The 17,028-nt window shown below is 15.6% G+C and overlaps 2 protein-coding genes across 2 annotated transcripts; one reads left to right on the top strand and one right to left on the bottom strand.

The window, feature by feature from the left end:
* Positions 1-77: 77 nt before the first annotated feature.
* Positions 78-1,568, top strand: PGAL8A_00091000 (memo-like protein, putative; the record flags this gene model as incomplete). The annotated part of the gene is made up of 9 exons (XM_028671666.1): positions 78-189; positions 270-390; positions 509-579; positions 740-818; positions 907-967; positions 1,051-1,099; positions 1,180-1,250; positions 1,362-1,415; positions 1,500-1,568. Coding segments are annotated over 9 exons (687 nt in total), but the record flags the coding sequence as incomplete, so codon positions are not given.
* Positions 1,569-2,243: 675 nt separating this feature from the next.
* PGAL8A_00090900 (conserved Plasmodium protein, unknown function) lies at positions 2,244-16,748 on the bottom strand (the record flags this gene model as incomplete). The annotated part of the gene is made up of 1 exon (XM_028671655.1): positions 2,244-16,748. The coding sequence occupies one exon, from the start codon at positions 16,746-16,748 to the stop codon at positions 2,244-2,246; it is 14,505 nt and encodes a 4,834-aa protein (XP_028526027.1).
* Between the last annotated feature and the right edge of the window lie 280 nt (positions 16,749-17,028).

The following is a 17,028-nucleotide window of genomic DNA, read 5'->3' as shown; positions in this document are numbered from 1 at the left end:
AAAAATATGTAAAATATATATATATATATATATATATATATATATATTTTTTTTTTTTTTTTTTTTTTAACAATAGAAAAAATATTTTTATAGCTGGACCTAATCATCATATTTATAATAATAAATGTTTACTTCCAAAAGTAGACAAATATGAAACACCTTTTGGTTTTTTAGAAATAAATAATGACAGTAACTTGAATTAATAAAAAACAAAAATTATTATTTTTTTTTTTATTTTTAACGAATATTATTTTATAATACTTATATAGTAATATCAGATATTATGAAAAATGATTCTTACAATTTATACGACTTTATTGATGAAGTGGATGATGAAGAAGAACATTCAATAGAAATGCAACTTCCTTTAATAAAATATATAATTAAAGAGTAATATTTTTATTTGTATTCTCTATTATTTATATAAAAAAATAAATAAATAAATAAATAAATAAATGAATAAAATATTTTGAACTTTTTCTAATTTTATATTTTAAATACTTTTCAGCAAAGACATAAAAATAATACCAATATATGTAGGGTGTATTGGCAATGATATTGAAAAAATAAAATTAATCTGTATTATTTTAAAAAAAAAATATTAAAAGATATTTTCACTTTTATATATTTTTATATAATTTACAATTTTGGAATATTAATCCTATATATATATATATATATATATATGTGAAAAAGTATAACATTTATTATTATTATCATTATTATAATATATACGTAGGTAATCCATTAAAAAAATATTTTGAAAATGATGATAATTTATTTTTATTTTCGTCGGATTTTTGTCATTATGGTGCAAGGTATTTTTTATAAATAATTAAAAGGAAAAAAGGATATTATCTCTATTTGTCTATATATCTTTTATTAATTTTTAATTTTTTTTTTTAGATTTAATTTTACAAATATATTACAAAAATACAATGATAAATATATTTATAAGCAAATTGAAGTAAAAAAATTTATAATAAATTCAAATTTACATATAATATTAAAATATATATTTAATAATAATTTTTTTGTAAATATATGTAGAACATGGATAAAGATGCCATCAATATTATTAGTAACCATGATATTACAGGTTAATATTTATAATTCATATGTTTAATTAATTTTTCATTGAACTAAATAAAATGATGAATTTAAAATTCTCTTTCTTAGGTTTTATTCATTACCTAAATAAAACACGTAATACAATATGCGGTTCAAATCCAATAAAAATTATGCTAAATGTAAAATTAATAATATATTATATTTTTATGACATTTTAATTTTTTAATATATATATATATATATATATATATATATATATATATATATATGTATGTATGTTTATTTTTTAGTTACTTCAAAATTATTCAGGAAATATTTTAACAAAATTAATGCATTATTCTCAGGTAATTTCTTTTTTTTTAACATAGAAATTTTTTCATTTTTATTTTCATTATATTTTTTTTTATTTTTTTTATTTTTTCTCTTAGTCTAATCACGTCAAAAATATGAATGATTCATCAGTTTCGTATGCTGGAATTGTTTCTTTTATTAATTAATTATTCTAGATAATTTTTTTAGCAACTTTTTTTTCTACTTGATTTAATAAAAAGAAATTTTTGTTTCTATTCATAATATAAAAATAAAAATCCACCTTTTTTTTTTACAATTAATACATATAGATATAATTACTAAACAAGTATTTTATAAAAAAATATATCTAAGATAAAAATCAGATAGTAAGATAAAATATTTTTGTTTATACATATATATAATTATAATAATATTTCATTTTATTTTATTGTTTCATATTATTTTTTATTTATTTCATCATGTTTTTTTTATTAAAAGCTAAAAATATTAATAAAAAATTAATTAAAATTGCAAGACAAACGATAAGCATTAAAAAAAAACAAAAAAAAAAACAGATAAAAATAAAAATTTTAAAAAAAGACAAAATTAAAAACTTTTTTTGAAGAATCTAACACTTTAATGAAATTATCAAATAATTAATGGTGGAAAAAAAAAAAGATTAAAAGTAAATATATAATTTTTTTCAAATATATATAAAAAAAAAAAAAAAAAATATAATAATAAAACAATAATATTAAATGTTAGCAAAGTTATTTAACAATATAAATTTTTATATAAAAATAAATATATTTTGTTTATGTTCTATTGTGATTTTAATTATTTTTTTTCTTTTTTATACTTAAATTTTTTTTTTAATTTCATTATTTTGTTATATTCAGATTATGCGTAAAAGATATACGCGTTATTTTTGAAATATCACTTTTTTGACTTTTTTTTTTTTTTGATTTTTTCTTTTTTTTATACTTCTTTAATAAATTTACTCCTTTTTTATCATTTTTTATATTCTTTTGATTATTCAGTATTTTGTCATTTTCTAATTTCTCTTGATTTTTTTTCAAAACATTTTTACTATAAATGGTTTCATCAGAAATGCTTTTATTATCTAATTTATTATTCATATATTTAGCTAGTTTACTATTTTTATTTATGTCTATTATTTGCTTCATAACATTATATTCATATTTCTCCTTTTCTTCATTTGTTTTTATATCTGAATTAATAAATAACTGTTTGGAAAAAAAATTTGAATAATTTAATGAAAAAAAATTTTTTAAATATTTATTTTTATCTTTTCCATCAGAATAAAACTCAGAGGAAAATAAAAGAGCATTGTTTTCTGTGCTAAAAAAATTACTGATATTTTTATTTATAGAATAATTATCTTTGTTTATCTTTGCTTTATTTTTGTTATCAAGTTTATGTTCACATTTATATTTTAGTGTTACTACAAAACTATATAAATTATGCAGTGGTGAAAGTTGCAAATTATTTTTAAGAAACTTTTCTAGTAAGCTTAAAAAATTATGCATTGTATAAGAAGTATTTTCTGATATATTTAAGTTTTTGAGTAAATAGAAAAATATATCAATATAATTATAAAAATAGATTTTTTTTATCTTTTTTAATATATGCTCTATATTTTTTTTTTTTTTATTATTAATTTTGATAGATGATATATTCATTAAAAAATTTTTTGTTAAAAATAATTTTAATAAGTAATTTACATTTATATATATTTTTGTTTTCTTTATGTCAATATCATATATATACAATAAGAATTTATCTTCTTTGATTTGCGTATTTACTGTTAAGTTTTTTGTTAAACTATAGTTCTCCAGAATCTTTAAATTTTTAATTTCTTCATATTTATTTTTTTCTACAATTTTAAGTAAATCATAATATATATTTAAATTTCTTTTTTCTTGAAATTTTAAATTATTCATTATATTATAATAATTTAATTTTTTACAAAAGTAGTCATAGAAAAAGGGGATTACATTAATAAAATAATTATAATCTAAAGTTAGTATTAAACTGGCTATATCTATAGATAGGTTTTTTATAATTTCTTTTTTTTGTTTTTGAGATTTTTTAATTTTAATATTTTCTATGAAATTTACAAGATTATTAATTTTGTAATTTTTTAGATCATTTATATCATTAATATAATTATTATTTAAGTTACTTTTTTTTTTTTTATAAAAATAATAGGCATTATATAATATAGCATTTTCATAATTTCTTGAAAAGTTATTCGAATTAACATATATATTATTACTTTCAAAAAATGTGTCTTTTTTACTTTTTTTTTCATTAGTGATATTTTTATGATTATTTATCATTTTTTCTTTTCTTTTTGTAATTTTATTTATATGAGTACATGTGTGAAGAATATTTAATGTATTATATATATGCTTGTATTTCATAATTCTTTGTTTATACAAATCAATATTAATATTTATGAAATCATTTTGGTTGTTATGTTTAGTTAAAATAGTATATTTATATTCAAATTCCTTCTTATCATATAGATTGATTTTTGTTATACTCATATTATCTATTAGTATAGAAATTTTTTTGTAAAAATCCGAATAATTTATACAAACACTTAGTATTTTACTTCTCAATAGATTAAATAAATGCTGATATAATTTAATATTCTTTATATATCCTGTAAATATATATGAATAATAATGACAGTAGATGTTATTTTTATAGAAAAAATATAAATTATGAATGGCATTTTTTGATAAAAATTTTTTATTGCATTCACTGATTAAATTATTGTTATTCTGTTTATTTAATAATTCATTATCTAAATAATTATTAGATCTATTTAAGATACTATAAGGAGAAAAATTTAATTCTGAGTTTTTCAAATTAATTTGATTATTATTTGTATCATCCTTTATTATATGTTTTCTTTTCTTTTTGAGATATTTCATATTATGCATAAAAAATGATTCCTTTCTCTTTTTATTTTTTTTTATTGAGGGAACTATATGTTTGATATAAGATTTTTTCTTCACACAACTTTGTTCATAAAATTGTATGCACCTCTTTTTATTTATTAAAGTTTTATTATTGAAATATTGAAATGTGTAGAAATTTAAATATATGTTGCTTAAATTAATTTTTTGTTGAATACTTTCCATAACACCTGAATTAGAAGAAATACCTTCGAAATTAAATAATATATTTAAACTTTTAATATAAATTTTAATATTCATTAAATCATTTTTACATAACCCATATAAATTATTTGTATAAATAACATTAGGTATTTTTTTTTTGCTGTATAATACATTTTCGGATGAATTTTTTAATCCATTTACCATGTTTTCATTTCTTAAAAAGTGAAAAAAATAATCAAATGATAAGATATTTTTTAAAAAACTAAATTCTTTTAATCCATTGATAATTATATTAATTTCATTATTTTTATTTAAAATAATATCACAATGAAATTTTACCAAATAAAGTTCATAATATATTATTTCATATTTTTTATCAAATGTATTATTTTCAGTTTCTTCCGTATTATGAGATGAAACATTCTTCTCAGTAAGATTTAAATCTACTTTTTTTTTTAAATTTGTATTGTTTATCATTTTTTTTTTTTTTAATACAAAAGAATAAAAATAAAATGAAGACACAAAATTGTAAATTAAACATATTTTCATGATATGAAAATTTTTAAGAATTTCTTTATTTTTAACTAAATGAATATAATTTCTAATTGAATAATATTTGTGTATTCTATCATTCACCTTAAATAATAATTTCAATTTCCTATTTATGAAAATAAACTTTGGAAAATAAAAATAAAAATGTTTCTTTTCTTTAAAATAAACATATTTCGTGTTAATAAAAAAAAGGTAATTACTTTTTTCTGAGCTGACAAACAAGGGAATTCCTAAATTATTAAAAATAAAAACCTTTCCTTTTTTAGTAGTTTCTTTGTTAATTAACTCTTTATATTTATTTAAAATATCATAAAAAATATGATTGTTAATAAAAAAGTGTAAACCTTTACTCATTTTTTTTAATGAATTATGTGTGTCTAACACATGTTCATATTTTTCTACACATAATTGTTCATTCTTCTTATTTTTGTTTTTTTTTTTTATTTTATTTGAAGTTTTATTTTTATATTTCGTTTTGAATATGTTATTTTTACTTGTCATATCGCAATATGTATCATTATTTTTTTTATTCCTTATAATTTTTTTTTTTTTAATATTACCTTCCTTTTCTTTTTCTATATTAACGTTTTGTTTGATACATGCATTTAATGAAATTTTTTCCTTAACATCATTCAGATTATTTTTTGAAATATTTTCAATTGATAAAATATTTTTTTCATATTGGTGAGAATAAATAAAATCAGTTAAAAAAGGAATTTCCTTAATAAATATATAATGAGTTTTTTCTTTTTTTAAAGAGGAAATATAAAATAACCTTTGCTTAATAATTGTTAAATTTTTATTATTTTTTGTAGTAATTTCAATGCATTTGTGTAAATAAAAATATTTTCTCATATTTTTATGTATTTTCATATATTTGCATCTAATATTTTTTTTTTTATAAATTGTTCTATTTGTTTTATAACTAGGATTTTTTTTCAATATTTCCATTGCAGATTCAAAATTAATTATTGTTTTTTCTTTTTGTTCTTTTTCTTTTTCCTTTTCCTTTTCCTTTTCTCTTTCTTTTTTTTTTATTTTCAAACTTAAAAAATCCCACGTGCTTTTATTTTTTATTTTTAACTCTTGCATATGCATACTTCTTAAAATATTTAAATTATCTTCATTATTATTTAATTTAAATTCATCATAAAAATTAATTATTTTATTATTTTTTTTGTATTTATTTACTTTTGTTACATTCTTTTCACTGTTTTTAAATATCTCTTCTTCATTAGATAAAGAAAATTGTGTACATTCACTAAAATTTAACAATTCACTTTCATTAGTTTCATAAGTATCATAGTAATGGTTTCCTTCACATTCGAAATTTTTTTTTTCTTTTTTTTTTTTGTTATCCTGATAAATTTTTTCTAATACATCATAATTTTTCATTTTTATATCAAAATCATATTTTGTTAAGTTAACTAAAATAATGTAAGGATAAAAATAGATAAAAGACAGAGTAAATGTATGAAAATTGAAAGTTTTAATATTTATAGTTATATATTCATCATTCAATAATATAACTTTTGCATATGATTTATTAGTATCATATAAAATTGAGTCAGTATTTGTTGACTTTATATGGTTTAAACTAAATCTGTGATTAAAGCAATAATTTTTAATGTATTTCATATTTTCCTTTTCTTCCTTATAATTTTTTTTTTTATTTATTTCAACAAAATCGTTCACAAAAGTAATTTTATTATCTAAAAGTGGCTGTAGAATAAATAAATTTTCTTTGTAATTAGTATATTTTTCTTTTAATGTATGTTTCTTTACTTCACACTCAAATTTTAAGTCATTTATATTATTTTTCTCTTCATTAATTATATAATAATGCAAAATATTTTTTGTATAATTGTATACATTATACTTACTTAAAAATGTTATGTTATAAGAATTTTCAAAAAAATAAATATATATAATAAAATAGAAATTTTTAAACTTTATGAGTTCATAAAATATTATTTTCGTGTTATTATCATCATTTTCTGTATTATAACTACAATTCCCCTTTATATTTTTTTCAATAAAATATTCTTCATTGTTCACTTTTATAAATTTTATCCACTGTCTGTAAGGTGATAGACTAAAATTTAAAATAATATTCTTTAAAAAGCAAAAATCATAAATATTTACATAATCAAAATTTTTTATGTTGTATGTCTTTATTTTCCCTTTTTCTTTTTTTAGTAAAACGCTTATATCAAATGGAGATAAATTAATAATTCTAATAGAGCTTTGTATTGATAAAATATTTACATTTTTTTTAGTTATATTAAAAATGCTAAAAACCTTAGAATATTTTTTTTTTTCTATATATTCTAAAGTATTTTTCTTATTATTTTCATGTTTATCTATAATGTTTTCATTAAATTCTTCATTATCATCATACATACATATCTCGTATGTTTTATTATTGTTGTCATATTCATTATATTCGTAATCTTTTTTTGTTATGTTTTGTGTAATATTATAATTTAATTTAAATGAACTGTTTGATTCATTATTTTTATTGATTTTTAATTTCTTCATCTTTTTAATTAAATAAAAAAATGAACAAAAAAGAATATGTTTTTTATCATAAATATCCTTTAATTCATATTTATTCAATTTCAATATATTATTATATTTAATTTTATTACTTGTATATACCTTATTATTTATTTTCAGAATAATTTGAAAAAATTTACAATTTTTTATAAAATGAAATGGAAAACTAAATAGCATTTTTTCATCTTTTATTAAAAGTGTATTAACAGTATTATTCTTAATAAATTTTAATTTTATGTTAAAAGCATTTTTTCTTGATTCTAAATTACTATTAGTTAATATTTTCTTATTATATTTACTATAAATAATACTAATAAAGAAATAAGGATAAATATTTATACATTTTTTATTTTCATGAATATTAATATCAACATAAAAGTAATTCTTTTCATTAATTTTATTATAATTTTTATTATTATTTTTATTTTTTATAAAAACTTTTCTTCTTAAGTTAGAATCTTCAACACTATATATATTTAATAAAAATAAGTTTTTGCAAATAATTAAGTTTTCTTCATTTTTCTTAATATAACCAATATTGTCTTCATATTCATATATAATATTATAAATGGTAAAATTTCTAATTATTATATATTCTCTTAAAAATGACTGTTGGTATGATATAATATTTCTGAAATCTTTCAATTTATGAATTTTTTGATTATTTAACTGGTTGACGACATTATATTCATTATATATAAAATAATTATGAAAGAAATTGTATTTAAATAAAAAAAAAAAATTAATTATGTTTTTACTTAAATTAACATTTATATCATCTTTTATATAAATAAAAAACTTATTTTTTTTACTTGAAGAATAATAAGAAGAAAAATCAAAAGATTCTATAAATTGCGTTTTTTTTGATTTATTATAAATAAAATTACTAATGTCCAAAATATCTATTGACTGTATATTAATTTGTTTAAAAATTAAAAAAATTATGAATTTTTTTATTTTATTATTTATAATGGAATTATCTATTCTAAAATTATTGTTAAAACTGTTTATAGAAAAAATTTCATGAAGATAAACTTTTGTAATAAAAAAAATTTTTAATATATCTATAGTAATATTAATTTTATTCTTTGTTATAATTTTTTTATCTAATGTTTTTTGTTTCTCATTTTTCAATTCTTTTACGTTTTTCTTAAACTTTGAGGATATTATTACGTTATCATATTTATATTTACAAGAGCATATTTTATTTGTTTTTAACTTTTTTTTTATGTAATTTAAATCGTTTATAAAAAACTTCAAAATTAGTAAATCATTATTATTAATGCAAACAAACAAATTGCTTATAATTATATTAATATAGTTTTTATTTATTAATATTTTATTATAATGTTTATTTTTTTCTTTTTCTCTTCTCTTAATTTGATTTCTCATTTTCAATATACTTACTTCTTTTTCAAGTTTATAAATTTCATTATTATAATTCCTATTGTCACACCTTTTATAATAACTATTATTATCAATATTGTTGTAGTTATTGTTATTAAAATTTATATTATTTCTATTATTATTATTGTAGAAATTCCTATTGTTGTTATTATCGTTATTTTCATTTTTGTTCCCATAGTTGCTGTTATAATTACATATACTACTATAACTACCATTACTTGTTTTTACATTATTTAAATATAAGTTTCTAAAAAAACTATTTTTGTTAATTAAACTTTTTTCATCTTCAGATAAATATTTTTCTTTAAATGGGAAACAGTTATGATTATTCTGTAGAATATATTTATCATTTCTTTTACTTAACCTATAATATATATAATCATCTTTATTTAATTCATAATTAATTATATTAAAAAAAAATAATATGTTTACTATTTCGCTAATATTATATATACAATATTCTTTTAAGAAAATAAAATTTATTTTATTTTTCCTTTTTTCACTAAACTTTTTTAATTGGATATTATCTCTTAATAATTGAAATTTATGAATATTTACTAAATTTAAATAAAACTTTGAATTTTTATATATGTTTGAAATATTTACAATCTTTTCTAATCTAATAATATTTATTATATAATGTAAATTTAAACAAATGTAAAGTATACCACACTTAATTTTTAACTGTTTTAATGATGTATTAAAATTTATTTTATTCATATAGATATACATTTTTTTTTTTTTTCCTTCTTTTCCATCATGAAATTTCAATAATTTTTTTATTTTAATTTTTTTTTCTACATCAATTTTCATGTTAGTGCTTATTATAAAATCAAATAAAAATATTCTCTCTTTTTCATTTTTATGTTGAACTTTTTTTTTTTTTAATAAATATAAATTATTTTTCTCTATTTCTCTCTCATTATCTGCAGTATATGTACCATAATATTTTTTTTTAACTTCATTTAAATATATATATTTCTTTTTATTAATTCCATTAGAAGAAATTTTATTTGCACATTGTTTGTTGTCATTTATTGAATTACATTTTAATTTATTCATATCATCGTGATTATAATAATTTTTTTTATATTTTTTTACATTTTCTATTATATTCATTTCATTTGTATTTAATCCATTTTCATTTATATTATTCATTAAGTAGGTTGAAGGAGATAATATATGAAAATTAGTGTTGATGAAAAGAATTTTAAAATGATAAAAAACAAAAAGTTTGTTTTTTTTTTTTTTTAAAAAGTGTTTTTTTTTATTTTGTATATTACATGGTGGTGCATATATGAATTTCCAACTTTTTGAAGAGCTTAATATTTTATTTAAATCAACCATTGTATTTAATGGAATATATATAAAAATATTTTTGTAAATATGTTTTAATAATATACTTAAAAAAGGATCTTTTTCTTTTTTTATAACATATTTAATGTTTATATATAATTTTCCTTTATTTAAGTTTCTTTCCTTATATGCTTCCTTCATTTTTGATATATAATTTAATTTACGAAATATAATATTTTTCTCTAAGAAATTATAAATTTTTTTTAAAAATATTCTATTTTTCATTTTAACAAAGCCAATTTCATTATATTTTATATATTTACAATATTCTCTGCATAGCTGCTTATTATCTTTTAATAAACTTTTAAAAATATTACTACTAGTATTCTTACTATTAAAAAGACGTATAAAGTTAATATCAGAAGTATTATATCTATTTTTATCATCCTTTTTTTTTCTATTTAAAAAACGATTACTTTTTTTTTGAATATGTTTAAACTTTTTTATATTATCTTGTTTATATAATAACTTTTTTTGATTATAATTCGTTTGTTTATCATTTGAATTTATCTTGAAACTAATAGTAGAGATATTCTTTATTCTTTTTTTTAAATTTGAAAAATGTAAATTTATATTTTGTTTTTTAAAAAAATAAAATAAAGGGTTTAAATAAATTAAACTATTTTTCTTTGTTAAACTATTATATATTTCAAAAATATATAAATTTTTTTTATAGTTAAAATAACTATTACTACTAAATACAATCGCTTCTTTCAATTCATGAATATATTTTAAATTATATGAAGTCATGTTATATGTTTTTATAAATTCATTTTTAATTAATGTACCATTTAAATTTTTTATAAAAGCACCTATAAATACACTCATATTTTTTGTATAAAAGAATAGGAAAACATTTTTTATTTTAAATTTGATTGAATTAAAAGAATTTACTAACATATTTAAAATTTTATTAAATTTATTATCATATGTCTTATTATACAATTGAATATGTTTGTAAAATGGTTTATCTTGTAAATAAGAATTTAATTTAAAAATAATTTTTTTTCTATTCTTTTTTTTTAATTTTTCTAAGTTAGATTTTATTTTAATATTATTTTTATTTAATCTATATATACTATTTTTTAAATTTTTATTAACATTCCTCTTATTTTTTTTTTTATTTTTATTATTATTGTAATTATTCCAAATTATTTTTATTTCATTCTTTAATTTCATTATGTTACCATAAAAATCCATTAATGATGCAATGTTTTTCTCATTTATAAAAATATAAAAACTTGAATTATTTTTACTTGTTTTTTCATTTCTATTATTATATGATTTTATTACTGTTTTTACATTGAATTTATTACAAGATTCCTTTTCTTTTAATACAGGAAGAACATGATTTATATAATATACCTTTTTTTTTAAATTATTTAGTATTTTAAAAAAAAAGTTAATCTTTTTTTTGTAATCATAGGATTTATGTAGACAATAAATTTTTAGATTTAATAATGAATTTTTTCTTAATATATTCGATTTTTTTTTGTTTTTTTTAACAAAATTATTTAAATTAATTTTAAGCATACTTATATGTACATTAGATTTTATCTGATTGTAAAAATTAATACAGTTTGAGTGAAATATAAGAAATTTATTTTTATCTTTTTTACTTTTTATATATAGGTTAATATAAAAAATTTGGTTGTAAAAAGAGTAAATTAACTGAACCATTTTTTTGTCTACTATAGTAATATCTCTCAATAAAGTAAATCTTAAATTTTTAACATTTAGAAATAGCATTTCTTTTTTTTTATTTTTTCTTGTATCTGATAATATAAGATTCCAATATATACTATTTAAATTAATATATATTTTTTTAATATTATAAACATGAGAAAAAATATTACTCCATCTATTATAACTTAACTTACTTTCATAATTTCTTTTTTTACATATTTTATATGAATATTTTTTCTTATCTTTTATAAAATTTATGATTTTATCAATTTCATAATCTGCTTTAATAACTTCACTGAATATAAATTTTTTTTTAAAAAAATCACAATGAAATGTTTTTAATAACAATTTCATATAATAATTTAAAGAATATATAAAATTTATATAACTGAATATTTTAATTTTGCGAGAATCTAAATGGAATAACATATTATATATATCACAAATAATTATATTTGTTTTTTCTATTTTCATTAGTATCACTTCTTTCTTTTTATAATTGTTCTTTTTTTTATACACAATATAATTACATTTTTTATTATTCTCCTTTATATCAATATCACATTTATTTGTATATTTATTATTTAACTTAAATATAGTTTTCTTGCTATCTGAATTATTATTACTTTGTAAACTTTTATGATATTTGAATTTATTTAAAGAATATGTGTTTTTTCTATTTATTTTATTTTTAATTTCATATCTACTAATTGACAAATAATTAAAAAAGACATTTAAATAAAATTTAGAAATATATGAGTAATTTTTTATGTTTGGATTAACATTTTTTAAATTATAACATTCTGTTTTTTCTTTACTTTCAATTTTAAAATTTGATGAATCTTCTTTATTCTTTTCATTCATATCTAAGTTGTTGATATTTGTATTTCTTTCTTCTCTTTTTTTATCTGGTAATTTATGCAATCTTTTTTTAGTTATTTTTACTAAATTATTTTTCCCTTTCATAATAATATATTCTAATTTAAATTTGAAATGTTTATTAAAGAGATCTGAAGTGTAATTATCTTCACATTCTTCAATATTATCATGAAAAATAAAATAAAAGCTTATCATTTTCATGATAAAATAAAATTTGTACTTATATACATTTTTTATTATTATATGATAAAATGTTTTTATATCCTTAATTAATTTTATCATTTTTTTTGATAATGAATATGTATCCAAATTATTTATATTAACAGTAACATTATTAGAAGTGATTTTTTTTTTACTTTTTCTTACTTCTTTTGTTAATTTTGAATTATAGTAAAAATAGTATAATAGATTAACAAAAAAATCAAAAATATATATATTTAATTTATCAATATATATTATAAACATATGGTTATTTTTTATTTCATATTTATATGTTTTTTTAGTATATATTAATTGACACTTTTGTTTTATAATAAGTGCATATTTTTTTTTATTAGTAATGTTATTTATGCATTTCTTATCTTTAATTGATTCTGAATCATATTTTAATTTTATAATTTTCTTTTCATCTTCTTGATCAACTAATTTATATAATTTCAATCCTTCAAATAAAACAAAATATAAAGAAATAGGTTTAAAATGAAAATCAAAAAATAAAAAAATGTTCCTTATATACAATTTCTTAAAAATAAGGAAAGAATTTGAATCATTTAAATCACTATTATTCACAAAAAAATTGAAATAAATATTTTCTAATTTTAATTTAAAATAAAACACATCTATTCTATAATCATTATGTTTTCTTATTGTATCATTTTTATAATTAGTAAAACTTAGAATATTCAAAAATTTTTTTTTTTTTTTTTTTTTTTTTTTTTTCTCATATAAAAAATTGTTATAACAAAAAAAATACAAATTCATACTATTACAAGAAAATCTTATTTTTGCATTGTTAAATATTTTCAAAATATATGTGAGACAAAAAGATAAATTATTTAATTCTTCTTCAAAATTTCTGTTAATTATTTCATTGTGATCAAAAAATATTTCTAAAGCGCCAAATAATAAATTCAGTTCATTCTGTATTATTATTTCTTCTTTTTTATAATCATATAAAATTTTTAAATATTTTTCATTTTCAGGATAATTTAATATAGCTTCATCTTCTTTTGTTGATAAAAAAGTAGTTTTTGCTTCTTTATCATAGTTGTTATAATTATCTAATAGAAAATCTTCTTCATTAAAAAGTATAACTCTTAAAATTTTTAAAATAAAACTATTTAATTCAACAACCAAAGATAGGATATCTATTCTTATTTTATATGATTTTAACTTATCAAGAGAAAAAAATAAAGAAAAAGGAAAAACCAAAATATGAGAAAATTTACCATATTGTATAAAAGAATATATATTGGTAACTTTATAATATATATTAACGTTATTTTTGTAAGATATCCATTTCTTCTTCATTTGTTTTAAAAAAGAAAAGTTAGAAGAAAGCAAATTTCTAGCTATACCTACCTTTTTTATATTAATATTTTCATTTGTATAAAAAAAAATAACATCATCTAAACAAATAAAGAATGATTTATCAAATCTTTTCAATTTTACTTTAATGTTATTGAAATATATATTAAAATTAATAATAGGAGACATATTTTTCTTATTGTTTTTATCATTATTTCTTCCATTATTAATTAAATTTTTAAATATATAAAAATCTTGTTCAAATAATTTTTTAATTAATGAATAAAAGTTTTGTATTTTCTCAATTATAAAATAAACACTTTGAATATTTATAGAAATATTTTTTTTTATATTTTTTTTATTATTATAACGTATAAATAAACAATAATTATTATTTTTCTCTTGATTAATATAATTTTTTTTATTGATTTTACTTAATACATTATTATGTTTTAATAAAGAATATTCATAATCTACATTATATTCAACTTTTTTTAAAATAGAACCTTTTTTACAAAAACTGAGCAACTCGTATTTCCTTTTGTCTATACACAAACACGATTGAGAATAAGATTCCATCATAAAAAATTTATCAACTAAAAATATAAAATCATTTAAGGTGTAACATGTTTCTCCTTCCCTTTTTTTATTTTTTAACCTCTCTTCTTTAATAAAAAAAGAAGTGTTTATATTTTTATAAGAACAAAAAAAATAATCTGAATAGGTATATATATAACTTAATTTTAATTTTTTTATATTTACATTAAATTCAAAATACCTTCGTATATAATTGTCATAACTTTTTTTTCTTTTTTTTCTAGAATTCCTATTATTTATTTTATTATCTTTTTCATTATCCTTTTCATTATTTGTCTTATTATTAATGTTATTATTATTTATTTTTTTATATTTTTCCAATAATTCCTTTTTGTTATTATTTGTGTATCCTTTTTTATTTACATACATAAATTTTTTTTTTTTTTCAAATCCAAAATTATTATTATATGAAGAATATTTCGAATATGCATTTTTATTAATTGCATTAATTTTTTTTTCTTTTAAATTCAAGTATTTATTTTTTCTTCTATATTCCTTGTTTAATTGAAATATATATAAATATTTATAAAAAAATAAGTACAATATATACAAGTTATCATTTAAAAGGTTAAAATTAATATATGGTAGAGAAAAATTGATGATATATTTTTTATTTTTGTTATTATCTTTTGATATAATGCAACTAGCATTTGAATCTTCTATCAAACATTTTCTTTTATGAAAAAAGTTTATATTGTAATAAAAAAAAAATTTGTATTTTATTTTATTTAAATTAATATTACTCTTACTTATTTGTTGTTTTCTCATATCTAAATAAACGCTAAACCTATTTATATGAACCATAAATAATTCTATATTTTCATTTCTTTCAATATTTTTATTATTATCATTATTAAATTTGAATTTGGAATTTTCTTTTTTAATATTTTTAATATAATTGTGATTATCTATGTGGACATTCTTAATATAAAATGAAAAATATATATTTTTCTGGTTGTCTAATATGTTATCTTCAAAAATTATATTAATATTATTTATATCAATACAAAAAATATGTTTTAAAAAATACTTAAAAAATATCTTTTTAAAAAAATGAGAAATATTCGATTTTGTAAGAATATAGAGAAAATACTTAAACAAGATATCAACTGTTTTGTATATTTTTTTTTTTATAATTCCCATATGTAAAATTATAAAAAAAAAGGTAGTAAAAAAAAAATTATTTTTTATTATCTCATTATTTTCTTCATTATTTAATTCTTTTGCATTATTTTTTATCATTACATAATTATAATTATTCAAATATATTTTTTTTTCATCTAATTTTATATTTATATAAATATTTTCAACATTTACATTTAATCCATTGTCAAAATGATTATTCCAATCAATTTCTAATTTTCCTATATAACATATATTAAGTAATAAATCATTTTTTTTTTTTTTTAATGAACTTAAATACACTATATAATCTTTTATCTTTTCTTTTGAATTATTAAAATTGCCATTATTATCATGATTATCTTCTTTACTGTTATTTTCTGAATTATTTAAATGGTCATAACAATTAAAAGAAAATTGATTAAATTCAATTTCTTCAAAAATATAATTCTTAATATTATTTACACATATATTTTTAATTACCTTTATGTATTTATTTGTGCATTTTCCTATAAGAAATTTCAGTATATTTAATAGTAATATCATTGTTTTATTTGTTAATAATTTTTTCTTTTTTTTTTTGGCATATTTTAAAACATTAACTTCTTTATTTTATTATCTTTTTTTCGATATTTTAATTATTCCTGTTTTTATTTTTACTGATATATTAACTTCTATAAGTTATTTAATTTCTTGTCTGTTTCTATATTTTTTTTTTTTTTTTTTTTTTTATGTAAAATTAAATCTCCAATATAATGAACTTTACTGTTTATCAGTTGATTTATTTTTATAATTTTTTTCATAATTTTCACAATTTTTTTAAAAA

Source organism: Plasmodium gallinaceum (genome assembly GCF_900005855.1).
Source record: "Plasmodium gallinaceum strain 8A genome assembly, contig: PGAL8A_v1_61, whole genome shotgun sequence".
Taxonomy (NCBI): Eukaryota; Apicomplexa; class Aconoidasida; order Haemosporida; family Plasmodiidae; genus Plasmodium; species Plasmodium gallinaceum.
Note: the sequence above shows the minus strand (reverse complement) of the source record. Positions and strands in the feature narration are given on the sequence as shown.